The sequence below is a fragment of the Diplodia seriata genome (assembly GCF_021436955.1).
Source record: "Diplodia seriata strain FDS-637 chromosome Unknown scaffold_3, whole genome shotgun sequence".
Lineage (NCBI taxonomy): Eukaryota > Fungi > Ascomycota > Dothideomycetes > Botryosphaeriales > Botryosphaeriaceae > Diplodia > Diplodia seriata.
Genome location: NW_027117310.1, coordinates 2,691,683 through 2,717,470, shown reverse-complemented (window position 1 = coordinate 2,717,470; position 25,788 = coordinate 2,691,683). Strand labels below are relative to the sequence as shown.

Here is a 25,788-nt window from a genome sequence, read left to right as displayed (position 1 = left end):
CAGGAAGGGAGTCGAGGGTCTGTCACGAAACGCGCGGTGGTGTTGAGCAGGGCGGCCGGGACGCGAGGGGAGCTGCTTTGTGTAGCTAGAGCTTTTTCCACGCCAAAATAATCGCGTGCAAACACGCCAAACTTTGCTTGGCGCGACGACAACGCGCGGGACGCGTGAGTAGCGGGCGATTACTCAGCGCGTCGCAGCCGAGTCATGGCTTGGATGGCCGTCGGCCAGAGCTGCTGCGATTACGGAACACCGGACCCCGCCGATGACGCCCGTCGGCCTGCCTTGCCGCCTTCTTCACTGCTCGCTGCCCATTTCTTTGGCCTTTCTCCTGCGTTCCGAGGGGCTCTTCTCCGAAGGGGTAAAAAGATGCGTGTTGGCCGCTAGCTGGCGTGGTGGGCCGTCATCGGACACGCGTTCCTGAAGGTGGAGATGCAGACAACGCCGTGAGGTTTGGACGGGAAGATGGGAGAGTTCCAGTGTTTCTCCTGCTTCATATTTATGTCTGCCAGCGTCACCAGACGTATCGCTTTACACACCTATCTTAGTAACCTGTTCCATCCTCACGATAGTCGGCCCACGGGCTCACCGCCGAGGTTACGGTCTAGTGGACTATTATAAGAGTCGTTGCTCCGCCGGACATCCGCTCCACTTGCTACTACCTGTTCCACCTACATTCCCTTCGACCTTCTCTTGCTTCCTATTCCACTCGATTCCAGTCTTAACAAGTCGTCGCCATGCCTCTCGTCAAAATCGACATGATCAAGGGCGTCCGCTCGCCCGAGGAGATCAAGAAGCTAGCGGACATCGTCCAGGAGATCATGCTGGACAAGTTCGCCGCTCCCCCGCGTGACCGCTACCAGGTAATCCCCACACTTCCACGTCAATGCCTCCCAAACCGAAACTGATCGTCTGTCCAGATCATCACCCAGCACGAACCCTACGAAATCATCTGCGAGGACACCAACCTCGGCCTCACCCGCTCCGACAAGCTCGTCTTCATCCAGATCTTCCAGCAGGGCCGCGACGCCGCCAAGAAGCAGGCTGTCTACGCCGCCCTGTCCGAGCGCCTCGAGAAGGAGTGCGGCGTGCCCGGCGCCGATCTGATCGTCAGCGTCGCCGCCAACACGAGGGAGGACTGGAGCTTCGGGCTGGGAAGGGCTCAGTTCTTGACCGGAGAGCTGTAAGAAATACCCATGGAATACTCAGTCCGGACCAACGGAGAAATGGGATTTAGATTGTACATGCGTTATGAATAGACGAATAGACCGATGAGAACAAAGCGTGGATGTTGTGCTGTTGAAGATGATCAAAATCAAGTTTCCACACGTCCATGGAAGAGAACTCACCGGGAGTGGACGTGCCAATATTGCCCTTGCAGCCAACTATACCGCAGGACAAAGAGACTCATTCCCCCGCTATACTGCTACTCACTTCCAAGGCCGGACCTACGACAAGGCAGATCCCGCATCACGATCACACGTGGTCCAACGGATTGGCAAAGTCAATCTCAAATAAGCATAACCCAGTGCGACCCTTGCCCAAACCATCCTACCGAGCAAACCAACCCGGCCCAATCAGGTAAGCCGAAAGCTACTTCTCAGCGCCACCGCGCACCAGCCGAAAAAATCTGCCCTGCCAGCGAAGAAGAATCCGGCGTGACGCCATCCCCGAGTGCTCCACGTGCTCAGACCCTTTCCGCCCCCAGACTCCACACAGCCTCCGCGTGCTGCTTCCGCATCGGGTGTTAGCGCCAAGCCCTGCGAGGCTGACCCGGCCGGCATAGCCACGCTTGCTCTTCCTTTGCATCATAGCCTTCCAGGCAGCAACGGGACCAGGTGCCGAAAAGAGACGCATCGTGTGAGCGAGGACAAAGGGCGTGCGGTAGTACCTGTATGACATCGTACATGTACGCGCTAGCCTGATCACGGTGAGAATGATAGCGAAGTTTTGTAGCCTTTGTCCTTTGTGGAAGCCGTTGGCAAGGTGTGAGTAAGGTAACCATGGCAGGCGGAAGCAAAAATGATGCCTGAACCAATTCATCGATATTGGTGGCGGAGACATGTTTCGACGTGTCCAGAAAAGCGGATACGGGCCAAATCCTCTCGCTTTCTACGGTCTGGGACTTCTGAAAGTCTATGTGAAGCAGTGGTGCTCACTATTACCGTTTCGTAGTTGTCCTCCGCAAAGCACTTCCCTCAAAGAGCCGATGCGCACAGAGATACTAACTTTGGCGAGGCAGCTCGGCTTTGGGGTTCCCGCGCTAGACGTTTTAGGCAACCGTCGACGGGTTTGGTGGCGCGAGGCTGGCTGATGAGGCTGAGCCCGTTCCTCGTACCTAGGATTTTCTGGCAAGCGAGGTAGGGGTGTGACACCATCCGCCACTCTTGCCAATCAGCCTGAGCCTACTGACCACATCACCAGCATTCTCCCAAAAATGTATATATACCACCCGTCGTCCTTCACATTCGTGCCGCCGTTCACCACTACCGCTCATATCACTTCCGTCAAACAACCTATCCTCACCAACAAACTTGACTCAAACTCATCCTCTTCAGCCGAACCACCAACAAGACCAACCGACCAAAACCCCACCACCCCCCCCCCCCCCCCCCCCCCCCCCCCCCCCCAAAAAAAAAAAAAAAGAAAGAAAGAAAGAAAGAAATGGGTTGCCGCCCCTCCCGCCTCTCCCGCGACCAGCAGGCCGCCGCCGCCGCCGCCTCCTCCTCCTCTCCACCTCCCCGCCTCGCGGAGAAAGACGTCAACAACAAACACACCCACAAGAAGCAGTACGGCGGCAACTCCAGCAGCAGCGGTGGCTCCTCCTCCGCCGCTTCCGTCGGCCCACTGCGCAGCAATCCCCCGGTCGGTATGCAGAGTGCTGTCTCGTCGGGTCTTGCGCCTGCGGATACGGGTATGACGACGGGTGGAGGAAGTGGGGGAGGACATCATGGGGGGTGTGATAGTGGTGGGGGGTACAGCAGCGGCGGAGGCGGAGGCGGGGGGTATAGCAGCGGAGGTGGTTGTGACTCAGGCGGTGGTGGTGGTGGTGGCGGGGGCGGCGATGGTGGTGGTGGTGGTGGGGGCTGCTGAGGCGTGTCTGTTCTGATGACTGGGGATGGCGTGTGTGAGCGAGAAATGTCATTTCACCTGCAATAGATAGAGAGGGCTGTATCTTGTTTAGAATTCTACAAGTCCGAAATTACGGAAATGCTTGCTCTCAATCTGACTTCAAAAAGTTCAAATCTGACTCCAAATCTGACCCCCATTCAAGAAACACAGGTGGTAAGAGTTGCCAGCTTGGCGCCGAAGCAATGAATTCTCCAGACTTGGGATCTCGGATGACAATTGAACCATGATAATAATCAGGAAGCAGCATGGAGTCTAAATGTTTTCTCGCAGCGTACCCCCAGCAATAATACCTGCTAAGCAAGAATTTGAGTATTTCGGCTGAAGCTTCCGACGGGATAACCTCCCTGATTTTAACATGGTTTAATAACCATATGAGAACCCGTATCAGATACCGAACGTTCTGAGAGCCGGGATCGCGTTCTGCTATCTTGAGCAAGGCGAACTCCACAGGATGAGTGCCATCGCTATCGAGAGCGTTGGGATCAATGCGGTCAGAATCCAGAAGAATCTGTACCAGCTCAAGGTGGTGCCTGTATAGTGATAAGGGTCTGGTGTCAATGACCGAAGACATAGCTACGAACAGCGGGGGTCGATGTTCTCTGCTAATGTCTAAGCTCACATGAGCCATAGAAAGCAGAAACTTTGATGCGCTTCGGTTTCCATGCACGATGGATATTGCGAGTGGTTTCTGGCCGGCATCGTTTTCGAGGTTTACATCAAGTCTCGCTGACTTGACTAATGCGGCGAGGATTTTCGTCCGTGAGTACTGCACAATTGCGCTCTCGAGTGGTGTCTCGCCATCCCTGTTCCTTGAGTGCATGTCAACCTCATCTGCAGCACATAGCTGTTCGATGATTGCTGAGTTGGAACAAGAGATAGCCAGATGTACTGGTGTGTTTCCATACGCGTCTCCAATGTTTGGCGATACGCGGGAGTCCTTCAGGAGCATTTGTACTATATCTGCCTGATCGTGTTGAATGGCTTGGTGGAGCGCAGTCCATTTCTTCTCGCCAGAAACTGCATTGCAATCCACCCTAGCCGTTCGAAGGAACTGCTGAATGATCTCCATTCGATCTGATAGGCTGAGTTGATAGAGTAAAGGGATGTCTTGAGTCGGAAGCTGCTCCAGCTCGCTTGGTTCTCTCATAGCAGCATAAGAAAATGGAGTTCCGTAGCCGTCATCGATATTTGGGTCAATACTTTCGAGACCAAGAAAGTATTTAACGGTTCTGACTTGACCATAAAGCACCGCGTAGTGAAGTGGGGTCCTCGAGAATTCATCTGTCGTATTGACAGTCATACTTTCACGCGTCCTAAATTTTTGTTGAGCTTTGCTGGTCGGTCCTGCCGTGGTATTGGGATATACCGCATCTCCAGGGGTATCAAGGGCGGCCTGAATGCCAGTCTCGTCTTCCAAAAAGCTTCTCAGGGCACTGATGACTCCTATGGAAGCGAAATAGTGTGGAAAACAAGCGGGATGCACCAATCCGGCCCCGAATCCCTCATTCTGTGGGTAGGATACCAGCTCTCGAATGTCGGATTGGTCAACACCTTCTGTCTCAGCTAAGACAAGATGGCTTTCCAGATGTTGCATACAGTAACTCCAGATCGGATAAGAGCTCACAAGTGCACCTCGATGCAAACGATCATTCCTGATCTCGTCAACGAGTAAGTAACGGAGGCAAGATCTTGACAAAACGAAGTTTCCATATCCGATAGTGGTTGAGAATTGTGCTGGGCGGATTCTTCCAAACCAAGACTCCAAAAGGTACTCTTGGACGGATTGATGGATCAACTGTACCTCTTGGTTTCCTAAGGGCTCATTATTTGATGTTATTTCCGCGAAATTCCTCTCATTGGGATTTTGGTCTAAGCTTTCCTCCCGACGGTTGCCGAGGACGTGAAAAGGACCTTGTTGAGTTTCTTGTGTCTCAAGCCATGTCTCCACCCAGGATTTCGGGATTTCTGGTGGCTCAGTAAAGTAAACGTGATCTGAGAGGTCTAGCTCAGGGGTAGCTTGCCCGGAATCGTCACGCTCAGGGAGGGCTTCACGAAGAGACCCCCTAGGACTAATAGAAGGAGGTTCTCCACGAATAGACCCCGTAGAACTAATAGAAGGAGATGCTCCACTCGAGTTGACTCTTGGGCTTCCACGGTAGACAGGTTCATTCCTTTTCTTCGGAATGACTTCGGCTAGGCCCTTGCTTAATGCCTTCACAGCCTTGATCACGTCTCTTGGCTCTTCCCGAAACCCATAGAACTGCTCGTATTGCTTGATTGTTGTTGCTTTGTATTCCGGATCGATTGCCAAGGCATATTGAAACTCGGAAATGGTAAGCGGCCTCCTTGCGAAGCATATCCACTGGAAAAGCCGAATGGTCTGGGAACCGTCGCCCACAGTCATACCGCTGAGGAGGCTGTCGTAAAGTTTGGAGAGGTCGTCCGGGACTTTGCGTAACTCGTCTTGCATCTCCTTGAATGACGCGCCCTTGTCATCGAGGTCCAAGATCTTGGCGCACACGAGAACCACCCACTGGAATACTCCTCTTGATCTGTGTACAATGGCATACTCAAGGCCCTTGTTCTTCTTGTGTGCACTCAGTCCGAAAAGTTGCGCTCGGACCACCTTTACAATATCTTTACCGTTGTGTTTATCGACCGCAATAGTGTACTCATTAGCCGACGTGGAGGCCAGATTGGGAAAATATCTGCATGAAAAGCAGACTTGCACCATCTTGTTTTTCCGCGTGGCTTCCTTGACAACTGTGCTAAAAAATTCTTTCAGATGCCTCGCAGTCTGAGCACCGCATTCATCCAGAGCATCCAGGTAGATGGCCAGGGGTGTTGAGTCCGATACCTCCAGCAGGGATCTCTTCAAATAGTCTTTCAGTTCATCTTGTTCCCAGTTCCATTTCTTCTCGCACGTTCCCCTGTTCGAAGATCGTTGTAGAAATTCAGATGCCAGTTTTTCCAGAGTTTCAGGGGTATGTGGTAGCAGTTTGTTGAGAAGTGAGCGGTATAATCCCAACGAAGTCTTCTGAAGTTCGATGCCGCGGCCATGGAAAAAGTGGGAGAGCAAGGTGACATTCCTTGAATATGGGTTCCTGGAATTCTTCGCATTTCGCACCAAGTATTTCATCAATGTGGATTTTCCCACTCCCGGACTTCCTTCGATCCAGAGAACACCGGTTCCTTCCTGTGACCATTTCGTGTACATCGGATCTTTTGAAACCCAGTCACATGTATCAGATTGGGCGCTTGGAATCTGATCCTCGCGGGAGTTTTGTTCGGGAAATGATAAAGACTGCAGGCACAATTCTTGCTCTTTCGTCATGGGAGGACCTGACAGTATGTCAGTTCTTGACTTCCAGATTGCATTCATAACTTAAGCTGACTTGATTTGACTCCATGAATGACTTCGATCAGCCGCGGAAGAGCATCTTGCTTGTAATCGGGGTCATGTGCGCGAGTAAACTTGACAAGCTCCGAATGATTGCGGTCAATTGGGCAAACGTACAGCCGGCCCGTTTCCCAGGGGCGGCCATGTGTCGCTGACGAAATGCCAACCAATACATCTTTTGGGCCGGTCATGGACCAACGTCCGTCAACCTATAGATATGTCAGGACGGGAAGCTTTTGACATAACTTGTAGCCGAGAACCTACTTCTCGTGCTGTGTTTGATTCGCGTGTCTCGTAGAAAGAAAACACTCTGAGGTATGGCAATTCCAAGACTCGAGAGAATCGCTCAGATTGTGAACGTAACATTGGATCATCCTTTCTCAGCGAACGGACTAAATCCATGTTGGGTTGATCCTGAACCATGGGAAGCAGGGATTCTATCGCCATTCCCTGATTGGGCACTCCAAACATCAGGATGCCACGTACAAACCGCAGGTGAGGGCTGCCGGAGCTATTGTCCATTTCGGACATCTGACAGAGTGCCTGGGAGAGTCAGAACACGCAAACCACTTTGCTGATTTTCCCTTACCTCCTTGATGACGAGACCTCCCAGGCTGTGTCCGATAAATACCAGCGGACGTAAAGTTTGACTCTCCTGGTTTTCGTTAGCAAACTTGCCGTGAATTCTTGTTTCTGTAATAACAAACCTCAGCGCCAGACCTCGCGTTCCTAAGGATACTAGAGAATTTTGAGCCGAGGTCTCTTAAGCTCTGAAATGAGTCATTTTTGCGGAGCTTGGTGTCGTAACCGTAGATCCAGATGCGAGCTCCCGGCAGAGATGCAGGAAGATCGTCTCGCAACCACATGAAGGAACGCCCTTTAGCTTTGAAGGAGCCAAACGCGTTCCCGTTGAGGCCGGAAAGGGCAACCAGACTTGGAAAATATATCAGCGGAGGCACCCATGGAGAGACCGACAATTCTCACTCGAATTTCCAGTCCGCAACTTCGGGCGAGTGAAGGGGAGTAATTCCCACGAAATTAATATCGAGAGACAGTTCTGTGACCCGACAGTCCTCTTCGCCATTGTCATCGACCCGTACAGGCGCCCCGTCGAAGATCTCTTGCTCCCGTGTAGTTTCAGCAATTCGTTTCGGAATCTTGGAAAAGTTCAGCGTGGCAACTTTTTCGTGGGCTGTGAACGGGCTGGAGGCTAGAGACTTGACAAGGACTTCGACATCGGGTTCGATTGCAAAAGCTGCTCTGACCAATCTTTCCACATCCTTCCTGTTTGTCGGACTTCCTCGTTGGTACGCCGGGATTCCTTGCGCACGGAAGGCTGTCTGGTTGTTCAGGTCTTTTCTGAGACGAGGAACTTCAGCCTTGCGCAAGACCAGTCCGGCCCAGCCCCGCAGGCTGTAACGCTTGGAGGAAACAAGGATGAGGAGGCCCCCGATGAAAAGTGTGGAGGACACCACCCACAGCGTCGTGGACATGGCGCAGCGAGCACATGGGAATGGTGATGGTGGAGAGGAGAGCGGCTGCGTGTCAGGCTGCGAGGTGGAAGTGTTGGGCTCTCAGCTGACCAACATGGGGCACTCCTGCAGCCTTTGGCTGTATGGTCACTTAAGCGATGTGAGACCTCATGCAGCTCGACTAAACAAGAACATCCCTCTTGGCGCTTACGCATCGAACTTGGATGGTAGCTACAGGGCGGGAGAGAACACCAAAACTGATGACCGCCACCAAGAGTTTCGGAGGGGCTGTCAAAATCTCGAAAGAGAAGTTCTTTTCACAAAATTTTATTGTCCTCAAATAGCTCGACTGTGCATTATTCGGCTTGCAATCGAGAGTCAGCTTCGAGAGAAGATGGATCCACATCACACATTGAGCCACATCACACATTGAGCAATTACAAAAACAAAGTTGTGGGATTTTCATCTCCATTTTCTATCTCCATTTTATCGATCATAAAACAAGCAAACCCAAAAGATCAATGCCAAACGCCGGGGGTAGATGCCAGACACCAGGGGTAGATGCCAGACACCAGGGGTAGATGTCGAACACCGGGGGTCATATCAAATAGTACCAAATCGAACAAGGGAAAGTGGGAAAGTGGAACTCCCTATGTCATGTCATCGTCCTCTCAATCCAAGCTGTTTATTGGGTTGCAACGGGTTGCAAATCAGCTTGCGGAGAGGAACAAGTGCTCACCATCGATAAGCCAGTCGCTCCAATGACTTTCAAGCGCCACAGCGGCTAGGTAAAGAAAATGGAAGAAGAAGGAGAAGACTACTCCTTCTTAGAATGCTTCTGCGTCTCCAGCCTCTTGCTCCGCCTAGTAGCTCCAGTCCCGTTAGCCGCGAGCCTCTTGCTCCGCCTCGGACGTGATGCACTCACCTTAGCCTTGACCTTGTCTTTGCCTTTGACATCAGCCGTAGTCTCGACCTCAAGCTCGACCTCAAAAGCCTTGCCTTTGACATCAGCCTTAGCATCGACCTCAGGTTCGTCCTCAGAGTTGTCCTCAGAGTTGTCCTCAGAGTCGTCCTCAGAGTCGTCCTCAGAGCCGTCCTCGATCTCATCGGCATAAAAGACACAAAAAGGCACCTTCATACCGCTCGTGTCCAGCCACTCGCCCTTCCACCTACCGGGAACATACGACTCGCTGCTCAGACCAAACGCCTCAGCGGACCTGCCCAGGGTATCCTGCACATCGTCCGCAAAAGTCACCGTCGGCTTCGGGGGCTGCGGCTTCGGGGGCTGCGGCTTCGGGGGCTGCAAGCGGCGCAGATGCCAGTCCCAGACATGGGAATGAGCAACGACGATGCCGGCCTCGATCGCGCCATCATCATCGTGGATGAACGAGTTGTCGAGGTGGTTCTGCTCGTCGGCGCGGGCGCGGAAGTAGGTGGCGCGCGCGGCCTTGACGTGGGCGCGCGGCGGGGCCGGGTCGGTCATGCGCTCGAGCAGGTCCCACATAGCCTTGCAGGCGAGGGTGCGGGCGTGGAGGCCGCAGGCGTTGCACTCATCCTGAGAGTTGGTGGTTGGAACGCCGTGGGGGCAGAGCGGGACCGCGGGCGACGGCGGCGGGGAGGGGGTGTGGACGGTTATGGGGGACCAGGAAGGGCGGGGGGGCTCGACCCAGTGGTTGTAGAAGGGAGACTCGTGGTTGACATCGGCGGGCTCCCAGGACGGGTCGATGGAATGGTCGAAGGCCCTGGGGTCGTGGTACGACTCGGGGATCCCGTCAAGCGGCTCGAAGGTCGGGTCCAGGGATGGGTCGAATGCGCAGGGCACGAAGGCGGAGGCGTAGTTCCGCTCGGGGTTAATGGGTTGGTAAGTCGACTCGAATGTCATCATGTCAGGAACCCACAACTCACCGTAGTTCCGCTCGTCAACGTAGTTCCGCTCGGGGTTGATGGGCTGGTAAGTCGACTCGACTGTCATCGGGTCAGGAACGCACAACTCACCGGCCGGCTGCTCGTTGGTCTCGGATGGACCATCGTGGACAATGCTCAATACCGCCGGATTGATGTACTCGGGACGCGGGTCGTTCTCCCACTCATCCCAGTCAATCATGTCGTCCCAGTCCATGATGGTGCTGAAGTTGTAGTTCGACAACTGCTGTAGCTATTCGTAGAGTGTTCTGAAGTCTGAAGAAGAATGGGAAACCCCAAGTTCAGGTTCAGTTGCAAATGCAATGAAACGAATGTGACTGAAGAGGGGAATCGGTGAATACTTATTGGCGGTTAAATAGTGGTCTTTTCGCTTCCATATTTCTCGAACAATGCGTCTATTTCGCGAAGTTCTTGAACAAAGAAGAGGTGAGAGCAGACCGACAATGTGACTGAATCAGATAACATTAACAAAGACATTGTGAAGCTCTAGAAGATGGGAGTAGGTGGTGAATTGACGGACTGTTCCAGCAAATCCCCTCAGTTTTCTCTTTGAAGATGCAGTCTCAACCGGCATGTATACTATCTTCAGTGAAACGTGAAATCAGGAAAGGGGGCCTGCAGAGGACACTGCTAACGACGGGTGATAATAACTGCATATTGAGATAGCTGTCGGAGTTTCTCGGGATGCCGTTGGTTTGGAGGACTTTTATTCGGAAGTGTCTGCACGTTAACATTGGCCATCCTCTCCAATCAATCATGACTTTCTCAGAGTTCAATCCAGTTGACTATATTCCAGTCACCGAACCTTTAGAGTGGAAGGCCGTAGGCTTCGTAAGGGAAAGTTTATATTTTCGGTCTATGTCCACGGACGTGGAGTTTGTTGATACGGCTCAAAGGGGTGAGGTTGAAGCCGGCGCTAGCGGTGAGATCCCTGGGCAAATCCGGCAAGCGTTACGTCATCCCCTCGCTCGAAACACCATCACCATCTCCGGCCTCATTTGTCAGCTACTCGCTTTCCAACCAGTCTGCTGGTGCGATATCCTGCCAAACAATTAAATCCATTCGTCCCCCGAAAGGTACCTCACGACCCGTTTGATTTCTAATGCCCCGTCAGCACTACCCCGACCCCCCGCCATAAATACTGATCACACTCCAGCAGAACTCAACACGCCGCATCAAGCACCAATTGATCCAAATACACCTGCAGCAATGTCGACCCAACGCGCCATCCAGATTCAGGCCCTTAAGGTGGCCAAGCTGGTGTCCAACGCGCCTATCCCGCGCCAGCGCCCCGATCACCTTAAAGTCGCCGTCTCGCACGTCGCTCTCAACCCTACCGACTGGAAGTCCATCGATACGCGCGGCGAACCGGGCCTGATCTCGGGCTGCGACTATAGCGGCGTCGTCGAGGCCGTCGGCGCCAACGTAACGGGCTTCGCGGCCGGCGACCGCGTATTCGGCGTCGCCCACGGCGCAAACGCCAGCAACCCGGAAGACGGCGCCTTCGCCGAGCACATCATGGTCCGCGCCGCCCTCGCCGCCAAGCTGCCCGCCACCCTCTCCATGCCCGAGGCCGCCACCCTGGGCGTCGGCGTCACCACCGTTGGCCAGGGCATGTACCAGAGCCTCGGACTGCCTTGGCCGACCCAGCCGACTAAGGACCCCATTCCCGTCCTGATCTACGGCGGCAGCACCGCTACGGGCACGCTTGCCATTCAGTTTGCGAAGCTGAGCGGCTGCACCGTGCTAACGACGTGCTCGCCGCGTAATTTCGATCTGGTCAAGCAACTCGGCGCCGACCACGTCTTCGACTACAAGACGCCCGACGTCGGTAAGGAGATCCGGAAGGTGGCGGACGACAAGCTGGCGCACGTGTTCGACTGCGTCTCGAAGCCGGCCAGCGCGGCCATCTGCGCCGAAGCCTTTGGCAGCAAGGGCGGCAAGTACAGCGCGCTGCTGTATTTGGATGGCTTCCCGCGCGAGGACGTTGAGGTGGAGACGACCATGGCGTACACGGCGTTTGGAGAGGAGTTCAGAAAGGGCACCAAGACGACCCCGGCGAAGCCGCAGGATTTAGAATTTGCGACCAAGTTCTGGAAGGTGGCGGGTGAGCTTCTGGAGCAGGGCAAGATCAAGGTGCATCCGCCCGAGGTGCGTGAGGGTGGACTTGGTGGGATTTTGGAGGGATTGGAGGATATGAGGCAGGACAAGGTCAGCGGTGTCAAGCTGGTGTACAAGGTTCAGGACGTTTAGGGAGCCATCGTCGGGTAGTGCATTTGAGGCAAAGTCAATTCGGAAGTTAAGCATTGAGCATCGAGGATCGTTCGCGGGTATATCTCTCTTTGTCCGACAACAATGCATTGTACAGAATCGCCTGTATTCTTTGACCAAGCTGATCAACCCATTCGAATATACGTTATCCAACAGTCGCTAACAATGACAGTTGTTTACACACAAAGTCACGATGCATCCTGATAATATCCCGAGTGAATCCGTCCGGTATCATCATCCTCCACCACTCACTTCCACAGCTGGACCTGGAACTCAAGTTCCTTCTCCAACTACCCCGACGGGATTCTACAGGAGTATGCAACAGACCCCTCGAATCCGCACCCAATCCCCTCCAGTTCGCCTCCTCCCCTGTGCCTACGAGGACCAGATCTCGCAGAAGATCAGAGACTTGAACAAGCAGTTCGCTTCCCTCACTCTGTCTGACCCATCTTCCTCCTCCCGCATCTCCCGCACCCCAAACATGCCTGAGCTGCTCCCACCTAGTCCCTCCACCAAGAAGGAGCCCCCTACCACCACCACCCCTCCAACCATCTGCCCCCACGGCAAGATCTCCCGATCCAGCTGCGAGCCCTGCATCCGGCACCAGCACACGGCCAACAAGAAGCGCGACTGGGACATAGCAAAGCAAGTCTACGGCCGGCTACACTGGCGCACCTCTGCCGCGCGCCGCGACCACACCCGGGCCCGCGTCGCCGAGCAGAAGTGTCTGGACGACTTCTTCACCAGGGCGCAGATGGAGGACGCCCTTTCCTCCTCCCCCGCTACTGCTACCACTACTACGATCGGTGGCAAAGGTAAGTCGAGAGCGAACGGCAACGGAAAGTCGGTGTCGTTTGCGCCCGATGTCGCGGCGGCGGATGCGCCGCCCAGGGGCCGCCCGCGGAGGATGTTCTTGCGCCGCGCGCCTGAGTATGTACCCGGTAGGTATGCTGGCAGCTGGGAGGACACGTCTGGGATGAAGGTGCCGTTCTCGCTGTTCTACGGCGCTGAGGACGAGACCAAGACGATGGTGCAGATGCTTGCGGAGGCTTTGAAGCTGTGGTGAGGAAGAAGCGGTAGTTAGGGTGAGATGGGAGTTCAGTTTTGGCATAGAGGTGAGATTGAGTTCGAGTTTGACATATATTTGAGATTCATGGAGCTCAGTTCCACAGATTCATGGAGTTCAGTTCCAGTTTTAACATAGACTCGAGATTCCCCCCCCCCCCCCCCCCCCCCCCCCCAAAAAAAAAAAAAAAAAAAAACAGTATTTCTTATGAAAAGATGATGTTCGGCTTCGAGCTTTGCCCATGGTTTGCGTGACGTGAATGAATGTTTGATCCAAAAATGCGGACAATGCGGGGCAGTTGAACTTGTGGACGGCAATCCGCGTCCTCTGAAACCCGGCCTTCGGACGAGACAGTTGGCTAAAGACGAGAACGGACTCCTCCGACGAGCTGGTCCTTTATCAAAACGGGTGTCCTTAATGTAATTTCAAGCTTCTCGCCTGATCCCCGGTACTCCCATGGCCAAGGTCGACACTCCATCTCTTTAGCGGACAGAATGACTTGCTTTCGTGAGACAGGCAAGTAATCCTTGAGCCATAACACTCCAAGTGATTTTTTGCCGTTATCAGGATTCTTGTGGTATTCTTGCTGAAGATCTTGGGCTTTCGGCGGTTCGTCTGAGGTAGAGATAGACATGTCCAACCACACTCTTCGTTCTTTGAATTTTCCGAACACCACAATCGCCTCTTTCGTGCTGCTGTTCCAAAACACAACACTATATGCTTTGCCCCAGGCATCTGGAGGAAGCAGAAATGAAGATTCCGACTTTGTGGATTTTTTGGGAAATCTTCTAGGGAAGTAATCGACCAGCTCAAAACCTGCCAGCTTGGGGAACCGTACCTCCAGACGCTGGTAAAGTGGACTTATCCTCAATAGTCGAGGCTGGATTCCAAGCGAAACCGGAGACTCCGCAATGAAGAGCTCTTCGTACGCAATGCTCTCGGAAGCATGCTCCCTTTTTTCGAGTGCCACACTTCTCCCGACCCTTTCGTAACGCCCGTTCGTAGGCAATAGTGTGATGAAAACAGGATCTTCGGGGGTTCGAGAGCTTGTATCCCTACAAGCCAGCACAGCCCGAATGACTGAATCGCCGAATCCGCAAATGGAGAACCCTTGCTCTACTGGCAGCCAGATATGTAGACCAAAATTTGTCAGCTGATAATGTGGTGTGACGGCGGTTTGTCCAGTCCTTTCATCACAGCCACGGCCTTCGGTTCTTTCCACTGAACATCCTCTCCAAAATAGCCGTGGGTGCTCGGCTAGCATTCCACAGCGTTCGCGATTCCGGTCATCCCAGGCAAAAATCGTGTGGTCATTTGAAGTCCTCAGAATCTCCCTCTGTAGTCTCATGAAAGCCTTCTCTCCTTCTCCGTATATTGCAGGCATATGGACATCGAAAAGTCCCATTAGTGAATACGCCTGATCCTCGACCCTTGTAGTCGTTCGGTAGGCGGCCCATGACATCCTCTTCGCAATATTCGCATCGGAAACTGGATGTCCGGTGAGGAATTTCTTTTCGATACCAGTGATCTCCTGCACTGCATCAGCTAAGGTGGCTCTCGTGCCCAGTTCGGTCCAATCCTTGGAGAAAAAGGAGACGAGTCTCGGGGCGATGAGCTCCTGCAACGTCCATCCACGAAAGAACCATTCACTCTGTCCGAAGCTGGACTCCTTTCGGCGAGGATCATCCTCATCGTGGAAATCCTCCAGGTACGCATAACAGACGGCAGAGTTTGCGTAATAGCGGTACATCGAGTTGATTGCTTCCGAAAGTTCTGCGCTGCTGCTCTTGTCGATACAACACGAATCAATCCAGACGTAGTGGAAATCGTCTTCAAGCGCTTGGGTACAACATCCTTGAACCTTTGCGTATCCTGGCTTTGTTTCTGCTGATCCCGAGTTGATGTCGTTGAATGAGACTTCGTCCTGTGTTGGGCCCCAGCGGTGGGAGAGAATGGCGTACTCAGGTGTTGCCTCGCCGTGGTGTACCTCGAATGAAAGAGTAATGTGGTTGTCCTGCGGACTTCGCTCGCAATGCAACAGGCGCATCCCGGATTCCTGACCGCCTGTGTAGTAGAGATGTTTTGAGTAGTACTGGAGTGGTCGAAGTGCTACATGAATACAGTATGTTATTGTGCCGTGACAAGGCTGAGGTCAAAGGGCGGAGCGGGGCGCAGCGCGGCGCTGATGCCTGGAGACGTACAGCTCCTTCGTGCAGCCGATGGCTAGCGTGAATATGTTTTTTGCTCATGTCATGGGTAGTTAAAGCTATCGTCCGGACGAGAATATCGAATTAAAAATTCTACATACACATCCGGACGATAGCTTTCACTACCTACGTATTGTTCTTTTTTTTCTTTCCCTCTAAGAACGAGCTAAGGCATAGTTACGCCATGTTCTGCTATTCTTCGCGCTAGCCATCGGCTGCGAGAGGGGGCTGTATTTGCATATGCATCATGCAGCTTATTAATATAGTGAAGGCCAATCACTGGGCTCATTTACTCCAAAACACCACAAGAGGCTCTGATCGACAATCTGAATTCTGACCAATTCAATGACGTTGTGTAAATGAAGCGCAGCAGTGCAACTATAGGAATGCTCGTTGACTCAAATATATTTTAGTTCAGTACATGCAATCTAAGCAATAGAAGAACTCCCCTGCGCGAAGTGGCACAACTGAGGTCCTACTTACCTCAATGAAGTTTTTGGGTTGTCGTACAGCGGCTGGCTTTGGGGGGGGGGGGCACAATTTCGGTACTCATGTTGTTAACTGACTAAACGAAGGGAGGCTGGAGATTTTATCTTCGAGTGACTCGATGCCTTTTGACCATTTCTATGGATGTTCGATCATAATTATAAACGGCATGAGCTACACAAAATCTTCAACGGTCCAAGTTGTACAAACACGCCAGAGGGCCTCCCCCCTTGTCCAAATCTTCCGCCAGTATCCTTTCCGACGATGGCTTCCCACAGTTCACCCAGGCGTAATACGCGTCCTCGACATGCGCGGTCAACCTGGCTGCAGCATCCCTAGTGAAGTAGCTCTCCGAAACCACCTTCCTTTGCCACTCCAAAGCCGCCTTGAACCCGAACATCTCCTCTTTCCTTTGCTCATACACTCCGGACATCACCGCCCTCAACCAACCCCACATCACCTCAAAGAAGCTCATATCCCACTCCCACCGCTCCACCGTGGCGACAAACGGCGCGTCCAACGCCCTCCTCTGCAACACCTTGCCGGCAACACCCACAATCGCCAGCCCCACATTCTCCCTTACCTCGACCGAGAACTCCCTCAGCCCGCACTCCCGCGGCGGCACCCACGCCAGCAGCCATTGCACCTGTCCTTGCGCCAGCAACATGTCCGCCGCCACCACGGGCCTCCCGATCATCACGTCCACATACTTGTTTGCGTTGAAATGCGGCATCCACGCCATGCTGTCGTCAAGGAGGAACCGAATGCTCGGGTTGATCTCGACCACGACGTGCAGCCGGCGCAGCGCCGGAAAGGTCACTCCCTGTCGCTGGGGCTGCTGCCCCCACCGCGGCGCCGCCGTCGTCGTTAGAAGGTCGTTCAAAACCCGCGCCAACCTGTCCGGGCTGCACCGAGGCGACGGGCGCGTCAGGAGCCGCAGCTCGAGCACTTGCAGGTGCTGCCACGCCGAGTGGAGGCGCAACGTGTAGAGGCCCACCCGCAGCAGGGCGTCGCCGCTGTTCACTCTGACGGCGGTGCTGACGCCGGCGATCTCGCGGGCGGCGGCGATGCATTCGGCGCGCAGCTGCTTGTTGGAGTAGAGGATTCCGCAGGCGGCGTCGGAGGCGTGGAGGGCGTCGATGGTGGGGATGGTGCAGGCGGGGTCGCTGTTTTGGTCCCTCTCGTAATCAGTGAAGCCGGGGGTGTCGACGCCGTAGGCGGGAGTATACCGGTCGGGGGCGTTGCGGGATATGCGTCGGCGGGAGGGGTTGGTTCCGTGCACCCTTCCGTGCACCCGGGGGCGGATATCCTTGCAGTTCCTCCATAGGAAGGATTTGAATTCGTGCGGGAGGCGGAAGAAGAGAGAGTGGTGGGGGCTTGTGGCGGGGGTGCCGGCGGAGACGATGAGGTGGGTGTAGATGACGTCGCGCAGTTCGCGGGGCAGGCTGAGGAAAGGAAAGGATGAGGAGGATGAGGATGATGAGGAGGATGAGGATGAGGAGCGGTGATCTTTGAGCGAAGACATGATGATTTACAGAGAAAATGATAGGGAAAGAGCAAAGCATTTATGCTCAAGCACTAGCCGATCAATGGTTTCAGATCCATGGTAAATTATCAGTCAGAATTGAGGATGGGTTGAATCGGCTTCCACGGTAAGCATATTTGTTCGATTTCTACCCACTGCCGCAAATGTAACGTATCCCAATTCAGCGAGTCCGTGCCGTGGATGAGACGTATTGCGTAATGCCAGACGGTTCAAGTCAATGTCATGGCTTTGGGGAACAAGGTTGTCAAGAAAAAGGCGAGAGAAACGTGGAATGAGGGATGGAGGAAGAACGGTCGGGTGGCGCCTAATTCCCAGACTTGTGGTTTGGGCCAGGTGCGTAGCTGCCCCAAAGGCGAGCAAGGGTCCACTATCCCACCAACCCATAAAAACCTCGTCGCACAACACACGCTTCAAGAGAAATCGCGTCACACACAACTATGGAGGAAAACGACCAAGAGATGAGGGAGGCAACCCCCATCGCCACAAGCCGGCTACTGGCCTTGCCGCGCGAGCTGCGCAACTTCGTCTACAAAGAGCTCATCTGCACCATCCACGAGGATGTCGTCAATCGCGAAAAGCTACCTCTCTCCGCTCGACCGCGCCTGCGTCACCTCACCGGCCTCGCCGGTCACCCCGCCACATCCTCACCCATCTACGCCATACTCAACACCTGCCGCCCGCTCCGAGCCGAGTTCACCGAGGAGCTGTACAAATATGCCCACGAAGACTGCACCGTCACCAGCACCAGCCTCGGTCTTACCCGTGATACCCACTACGGCCTCATCTACAACCCCTTTGCTCTTGCCCACGGGCCCATGTCCCAGTCCCCCATCTGGACCATCAACGCGCTCCCCGTCCCGCAAAGCTTCTCTCAGCACCTCCGCAGCTTTTCCTTCAGCTTTCATGAAGATGAACTCTACCGCATAGAATGCCTAAACTCCGACATGGAGCTCGCCGTCACCAACATCCTCTCCGCACTGCCACAGCTAGAGTATCTCCAAGTCGCGCTCGTGCTCCCCCCTGGTCCCTGGTCGGCAGGTGGCCCCGAAGCGAGTTTGCACCCTGCCCGCATTTATGGTTTCCGGGTGCCTAGGCCCGGGGATAATAGAAGTTCCAAGACACCGGAGCCTACTCGAGTTGGGAGACGACTGAAGCAGTTCAAGAAGAGCATTCAGGTGAAGTTTGAGAGCCTACCGAACTTTCCGTTCACGTGGGAGTGCCAGGAGGACCGCTTTAAGGACGGGAAGCGGAAGGACTTCACCAGGACAAGCCGCTCCATCAGTTTCGTGTAAGTGTTGCTTTTCTTCCTCTATCCCAACCCTTTTTTTATTTTTATGAGAACGTGTGATTGAAGCACTGCTCTCTCGTCGAATCATACTGATATCTCTGGGACATTTGTAGAGGCGAATGGAGTATCGCTCCCCGAGAAAGCATTGAGCAACTCTTCTCTATAACAAACTACATCGGAGGCGGGTGTACGGATGTCAAGTTGCCTCCGGACGAGAGCCTGCTGACCGAAGCTTACTCACGGTGGGATCGTTACGGCAGGCTGACGATGGTTTGTGTGGAGGATATGTTGAAGAACGTTATCGAAGACTCCAATGAACGGGCACTTCAAGGGGATATCGAAATGATGGTGGAATAATAGGATAACACTGGCTGGTAGTCCTGAACAATGATACGTATTTCGAGGAAAATTTAGGCAGAAAACTACACACCACTTTGTTATTTTTCAAAGAGATTCAGCGGGGAAAGAAAAAGGAAACAAGTGTACTAGGGGGTACGAACAAACCGCACCTACAAACACACATACACATAGCCGACCGCCTCCACCCCTTGCCGCCCTTCCCTAAATACAAAGACCCATTGTGGAAAACGCCGGAATATGCAACACGAGGAGGAAGAAAAGACAACCTAACGGACAAATGTTCCCAGGACGCAAACGGGCGCAGATGCTGACTAGAGACCACCAAAGCGGGAAAAAGAAAAGTCAAAGCAGGGGGAGGTAAAAGCGCCGAGCTGGAGGTTGTTGTCAAATAAGGAAAGGAAAGGAAAAGAAAAAAACACTAAACCCCCCGGGACCCCTCCCTCCCAGACCAAAAAACAACATTTATCTAAACATTCCCACACCTTATCCACTAGACATCCGCTTTACATCCCATCCCACCGATGACCCCCCCCAATTAATGGAAGATGACGAAATGAGAAAAAAGGTATCAATCAGTCCAACCTCATTCAGGGCCTAGGTCCTCTCCTCATCACCCTCCGTCCCCGGCTCCTCAGCAGGAGTAGTAGGACCATCGCGGACAACGGTAACAGGCGTCTCCGCGCCGGAACCCGACGCGCTCGCCTCCGCCTCTCCCTCTCCTTCCTCGACGCCGGTGCCGCTCTCCTCGGCCACGCCGTCGCCCCTACTCTTCACCTTCCGCAGCAACGAACCGAACGGGTTGCTCAAGCTCCTCGTCCTACCACCACCACCACTCTGCTGCTGCTCCTGTTCACCGCCATCTCCACCGGGAGCAGCAGAACCAGCAGCAGCAGCAGCAGCAGCAGAACCAACAACCCCCTCACTCTGACTAATTCCCCTACTCCTCCTCCGCGCCACCGCCGCGCTCGCATCGCTCGCCCCGTCCCTCGGCCCCGCCACGCTCGACCCGTGATGCGTCAGCCACCCGCCGAAGCCGACAGTAGGCCCTTCAGTGCCGTCTTTGGTATTTCTCCTGGGTCTACCGGGGTGGTGCCCGTGGCTGCTCGACAGACTCCTCATCTCGACGCCCTTGCGCAGGCTGTCCGCCACCACCGCCGACAGCGACGAGCTGAGCGGGCTGGTCAGCGGGCCCGGGACGAGGCTGATGGAGCCGCGCTTGAGGTGGTGCGAGGAGCTCGGCGTCTTGGTGGTGGCCAGCGACGATGCGGACGCCGGCGTTGCCGGTTCCGTCTCGGCGGGGCGCAGCGTGTGCGGGCTCGGTTGCGGCTGTTGCGATGATGGCTTCTTGCTTGGCGAGGGTGTGGTGAGGGATTTGCGGCGGAGGTGACCCGGTCCGGGAGGCGTTGCGGGACGTTCTTGTTGCTCTGCTTCCGTTGAAGACGATTGCCGGTGTTGGCCTGCTGGTGTTGCGCTGGTCGATGCCATGGGCGACGTGTCCCGACGGCGGCTGTCCGGGCGCTCGGCGAGCGCCTCGGCTTCGGAGGGAAGGATCGGGGAGGAGGCAGTGGCGTGTAGAAGCGGGGGTTGGTTGTTCTTCCGGTTATGGGTGAGGCTGGAGATGAGGGATTCATCGGCCCAGGGGTTGGCGGTGAGGGAGTCGTCGTCGCCGATGTCGAGGCCGGCCGGGGTGGTGGCCACGGTGACGGCTTGAGAGGGCGGCTCCGAGGTGAGGGTAATGTGCGGGGTGTTGAGGCGGTGCACCGACGGACGGCGGTGGGGATGCGAGCCGGCGGATGTGTAAGGCGTGAGTGCGGACATGGAGGAGACGTCGTTGGAGTGGCTCGGACCGTAATGGACTTCATCGTCTCCGTATTCCTCGGGTCCCAGATGAATGGCGTGTTCCTGCTCCATGGCATGTTCGTCCTCCTCTTCCTCCTCGTCCTCCTCTTCGTCATCGTCCCTCGGACGTCCAGTCGTGATGACCCACACTCCCATGAAAGTCAGGAGGCAACCGCCAACAAATTCACCCGCGCCTTTACCGTTCGTGCGCTCGAAATCGCGGTACAAAATGGCTGATCCAAGGATTACGGAAAGCGTAAAAAGAACGAATTGCGTAGGAATGACTTGAGTTGCGTCAAATCTTTGCAGGGCACGATTAAGATACTTGATCTGCATCACGGCGGTGAAGACCAGGATCACAACCAAAAGGTACGTCACGGGGAAGGTCAGGGCGTGAAGCAGGGTGTAGGAAAGCATGGAGGCCACACCCTTGGTGGAGAGGGCGGTGTATCCACCTGCAAGAACGTCAGCGGGGGTTCACACCAGACGAGATATCACAACGCCTACCAAACAAGCCGACCAAACCGAGATCGATGAAAATGCTCTTTTTGCCGTATCTTGTGCTCGCCCACATCAACCCACAAATGGTGATCAGCGTCACGCCGAAATACGTCTCGAATTCCCAAGTCTTGATGAGGTCCCAAATCTCATGCGGGCCCAGCTTCGGGTTGTTGTCCTGCGCACTCAGCACGACCGTGACGGCGCCGCCAATGGAGATCAGCACTCCGAGGGCGTCCCTCTTGCGGAAAGGCTCCTTCAGCATGATCGGCGCGATGATGCAGTTGGAGATGAGGGCCACGACGCCGAGCGGGGACACGATGGACGCCGGCGCGAAGCCGTAGGCCAGGAAGTTGCCCGCCTCGCCCACGATCATGAGCACGATGCCGATCCACCAGTACGGGCTCTGCAGGTAGCTCGTCTGCTTCTTCGCCGGGTTCCGCAGCTGCTTGGCCTGCGCCTCCAGATACGCGGCATCCTCCTCGTCGCTCCCCGCCGCCGGTGCCCGGTCCACGTCATGGCTGTGTCGGCCGCTCCCGAGCAGCGCGTCCGTCTCGCGCGGCTCGTCGCCGTCGCCCTCCTCGTCATCGCCGCCTTCGACGTCGTCGCTGCCAAGTTTGAAGCCCAGTATCTTCCGCGCCTTCGCGTTCGCCTTGGACATCTCCTCGTCTGGGGTCAGCAGCCCGGATGCAGTCCGTTTGCGCCGCTGCCGCCGTTCCTCAGCCTCGTGGGCGAGCCGCAGGTGCGCATACTTTTGGGTGTTGAGCGCGAAGGAGATGAGGATGTTGCCGACAATGGCGGTGGTGATGCCGATGATGGATGACCAGTCGCCCTGCTCCGAGTTGTCTCCGCCTGAGCTACCATGGCCGGCCAGAGTGTTGTTGGAGGGCGGGTAGGGATATGGTGACGGGGTTGTCGCAGAAATGGCGGCGGCGGCGTGTGTGGCAGCAGCTAGGGCTGCGTTCGCGACGGCATCGTGCAGCGGCGCCTGGGCGGCGCTTGGGAGAATCATGGCAGCTCGGTGCTGCTGGGTTTGGAGGGGTGTCGCGCTTCTACGGAGGTCGGCCTGGGGCGTTGTCGACGGAGATGGGAGATCGGGCGTGGGGGTCGCGCGGCGGGCGCTGGACGGAGTTCGGAGCGAAAAATCGGGAGGCTTGTGGCAGACTCATCGGCCTATACGGAGGAATCACGGGTGGTGGTGGTGCAGGCCATGCTCCATGCAAGACGGACAGAGATTTGGGCAGTTGGTTGTGCAAGCGCGGGCTTGCCAAGGCAAGCGGCAGCAGTGCAGCTAGGGTCGCTGCGTCTCACATGCACGCGAGATGATCACCTCTCCCAGCCCCATCAACATCATCGTGCATCCAATCATCTCATCGCGCCCTGCCAGCAAATCACACCCATTCGTGTCGGCGAGATTTGCTCCACAGTTTCATCTATATGTCGCGGGTATCATCAGCACGCCTGCTATTTCTGAAGCAGGCTTTATATTTATACAATTCCCATGTCCGAGCGCCTGTGTCCCTGAATGCTCCCAACGCTGTTTTCCAAACCACTTTTGGAGCTGTTTGGTGCGCATCTACCGCTTGACCTTCTTCTTGTCGGGCTTCTCTTCCTCCTCGTCACTCAGCTCTGCGTAGATGGTCTTCGGCTGTGTTTCCTTCCACGCGTTGGTGAAAAGGGGGTCCTTTTCGGCCTTCTCCGCGTACTTGAGCAGTGCCTCGCGCGGATCCTCCTCACGCATCGAGCTAAGCGGGATGTTCTTGCGGATGTGCTCCTTGTCCGGCTGGCTCTTGGCGAACGGCGTGGTTTGCGGAATGTGGGGCCTCCGCGGATCACGCGGCTTGCCCGATGCCGTGAGCCCGACCGTCGGATGCCGTGCCGCGAAACTGGTAGCCGACTGCGTGCCAGGCGTGACGATGCTGTCTGCAGACACGCCCTGCGACAGGTCCATTGTCAGGTTCGGGTCGTCGTCGATGTGCCGCTTCTTCGGCACCTTGCTCATCACCATCTTGGCTCCCTGATGCGACATTTCTGGGTTGTACAGCACGTGCGTCTCAGCGTTGGCCGAGCCCGTGACGATCTGGTTCAGCTTGTCGTGCCATTGCACGACGATCAGCGGCGAGCCTGGCGTCACAGGAGTGACGAGTTCCGGCCGCAGGGTTGCTGGGTTAAGAATGTGGAGGTGGCCCGATTCCGAGCCGGTAATGATGTTCGCGCCAGTGGGGGAGAAGCGGATGTTAGTGCTGGGGAACTGGAACGATGTAGAGGGGTGGGAAACGGTCGAGATGGGCTGCTTAAACTTGCGCGTGTCCCATAGCTTGATGGTGTTATCTCCGCCCCGAGTAACCACCGTCCTCCCGTCCGGACTGATATCCAGCGCGCCGGTCCAAGTGTCAGGGGTATGAGCGTCTCTGACCTCGCCTGCCGGACGGGCAAACGGGCCTTCGCCACTCCACATGGCCAGACTTCCATCATACGCAGCCGCGACCAGCAGGTTAGGGCCTCCTTGCAAGGGTGAAGCCCAGGCGACAGCCGTCATGCGGGTGCGGCCTCCAGAACCAGCAAGCTTGGATTTGTGTACAATGACCTCTTTCTGCGAGCGCTTGTTGTTTACATCCCATATGCGCAAAGTGCTGTCGGTGCCCGCGGTGAGGCACAGGTCGGGGTTGGTGGGATGCCAGCAACCCGTCGTCACTTCCGACACATGACCCTTGGTGTTGTGCATGTCGCGCAGATACATGTCTCCCTTCACAAACTCGGTGATGACCTCGCCATCCCTACTGAATATCTTCGGCTGGGATGTTGCGGTGATGACTAGGATCTGATTTGCGTAGTTGGGATTGAAGGTAACATGGTGGATGGGGTGGGCCTCGACGTTGGTGGTCTGCTTGGTGGCAGTGGGATCTACCGATTTGAATGCGCGAATGGTGGTGGGAGTCATGTTGGAGAAGTCGTGAAACTTCATGCAGCAGTCGGTGGAGCCGGTAACCAGGCGGTTGCCGGACTTGTCGAGGGCAATGGAGGTGATGACTCGGTCGTGGGTCTTGATGACCATCTCGTGCGAGGTGGGAAACTCGTCATCGTCATCGTCATCGTCGCTGTCGTCGTCGCTGTCCTTGTCGGAGTTGGAGTCGGAGTCGTCTTTGGCGGGCTTGCGCTTCGACTTGTCGATTTGCGCCTGGACGTCGGCTTCTAGCTTCTGCTTGCCAAAGCCGGTGCCTCCGAGGAAGCTTTTCAGGGCGTCCTGGTCGACTCCGAAGTCGTCGATCTGCACCTCTTCGTCGGCCATGTTGGCGATGCAGGTGGGGGAATGGCCGGTCGTGGCGGAGGAGGGTCAGACAGGCGTCCAAAAGTCAACACCGCAGCTGCCAGACTGACGTCGGCCGTGTGGTCCGTGCGCTCATCTCAACTCCGCGCTCTTCTCTTTCCTCCGGTCTCCTGCGCTTAGGTCTCCGTCTTTACCTCCATTCTCCCCGTCCTCTTCACTCGGCATTACCACCCCCGTCGCAAACAAAGTCTCTCCGCTCGGCATTATCGTCGCCGCTCCATGGTGTTTTCTCCGGTCAGCTGTGTGCCAATAGCTCAACGTATTCCTCGCTTCGTCTTCGTACATTCGCCTGATCTTCCTCCTTCCGCATTCAAAGAGAGACCTCGGTGATCGTCAGATTGCATTGTATTTCTGGAAGTGATTACTGACAGCCAAGCCGGGCCACTGCACGTTTGAATGGTCGCGAGACGGGCTGAGGATGACAAAACTCACCTGCTCGGGCTTGCATTTCGCTGTTGTTCGCTGTCACCATACCGACCTCTCTTTGCGAAAGCTTCGGCGCCGCTGACGTTGTGCAAGCTGAAAGCCTCTGCGAGCCAATGGGGGCACGGGATTTGCTTATAAAGTCGATTTGTTTGTCAGCGATGCGCCAAGCCCACCAGCTTTCTAAGCTCGCTGAGATACCGTCTTTTGTCCGGCCTATTTAGACTAACTCCCTGCAACGAGCCAATCAGCGTCCATCCTTGTCGCCATGGCGTCGGTAGTCCATCTCTTTTCCATTTGCTTCCCGTCTTTCTAATCGTGCATGCCTCTCGGGGCTTCCATTGCATTGTTCGGCCCATCATTCTGTCCGCTCGTGTGCGCTTGCGGCACTGGATTCGAAATGCAGGCTGACAGTCTTGGCTGTGGGAGTCATTGTCGGACTTTGCGCCATGCAGGCCTCAGAATGCAGTTGACAATGAGAATACTTAAATTCGTCTTGAGCACGGCTCGTTTCCCCACCATCAACCACCAGTCTTCTCCATCACTGCTTCT

General features: G+C 55.3%; 8 protein-coding genes across 8 annotated transcripts; 4 read left to right on the top strand and 4 right to left on the bottom strand.

Annotated features, from left to right (window-relative positions):
• Positions 1-734: 734 nt before the first annotated feature.
• On the top strand, positions 735-1,184 carry SLS55_003524 (uncharacterized protein; the record flags this gene model as incomplete). Its single annotated transcript, XM_066774998.1, has 2 exons — positions 735-860; positions 918-1,184. The coding sequence occupies 2 exons, from the start codon at positions 735-737 to the stop codon at positions 1,182-1,184; spliced, it is 393 nt and encodes a 130-aa protein (XP_066635117.1).
• Positions 1,185-8,818: 7,634 nt separating this feature from the next.
• On the bottom strand, positions 8,819-10,120 carry SLS55_003523 (uncharacterized protein; the record flags this gene model as incomplete). The annotated part of the gene is made up of 1 exon (XM_066774997.1): positions 8,819-10,120. One exon carries the CDS (start codon positions 10,118-10,120, stop codon positions 8,819-8,821), a length of 1,302 nt encoding a protein of 433 aa, XP_066635116.1.
• A 1,013-nt stretch (positions 10,121-11,133) lies between these two features.
• Positions 11,134-12,177, top strand: SLS55_003522 (uncharacterized protein; the record flags this gene model as incomplete). Its single annotated transcript, XM_066774996.1, has 1 exon — positions 11,134-12,177. One exon carries the CDS (start codon positions 11,134-11,136, stop codon positions 12,175-12,177), a length of 1,044 nt encoding a protein of 347 aa, XP_066635115.1.
• A 499-nt stretch (positions 12,178-12,676) lies between these two features.
• Positions 12,677-13,261, top strand: SLS55_003521 (uncharacterized protein; the record flags this gene model as incomplete). The annotated part of the gene is made up of 1 exon (XM_066774995.1): positions 12,677-13,261. One exon carries the CDS (start codon positions 12,677-12,679, stop codon positions 13,259-13,261), a length of 585 nt encoding a protein of 194 aa, XP_066635114.1.
• Positions 13,262-16,141: 2,880 nt separating this feature from the next.
• SLS55_003520 (uncharacterized protein) lies at positions 16,142-17,479 on the bottom strand (the record flags this gene model as incomplete). Its single annotated transcript, XM_066774994.1, has 1 exon — positions 16,142-17,479. The coding sequence occupies one exon, from the start codon at positions 17,477-17,479 to the stop codon at positions 16,142-16,144; it is 1,338 nt and encodes a 445-aa protein (XP_066635113.1).
• Positions 17,480-17,937: 458 nt separating this feature from the next.
• SLS55_003519 (uncharacterized protein) lies at positions 17,938-18,792 on the top strand (the record flags this gene model as incomplete). Its single annotated transcript, XM_066774993.1, has 1 exon — positions 17,938-18,792. The coding sequence occupies one exon, from the start codon at positions 17,938-17,940 to the stop codon at positions 18,790-18,792; it is 855 nt and encodes a 284-aa protein (XP_066635112.1).
• A 950-nt stretch (positions 18,793-19,742) lies between these two features.
• Positions 19,743-22,497, bottom strand: SLS55_003518 (uncharacterized protein; the record flags this gene model as incomplete). The annotated part of the gene is made up of 2 exons (XM_066774992.1): positions 19,743-21,442; positions 21,495-22,497. 2 exons carry the CDS (start codon positions 22,495-22,497, stop codon positions 19,743-19,745), a joined length of 2,703 nt encoding a protein of 900 aa, XP_066635111.1.
• A 564-nt stretch (positions 22,498-23,061) lies between these two features.
• Positions 23,062-24,774, bottom strand: SLS55_003517 (uncharacterized protein; the record flags this gene model as incomplete). Its single annotated transcript, XM_066774991.1, has 1 exon — positions 23,062-24,774. The coding sequence occupies one exon, from the start codon at positions 24,772-24,774 to the stop codon at positions 23,062-23,064; it is 1,713 nt and encodes a 570-aa protein (XP_066635110.1).
• Between the last annotated feature and the right edge of the window lie 1,014 nt (positions 24,775-25,788).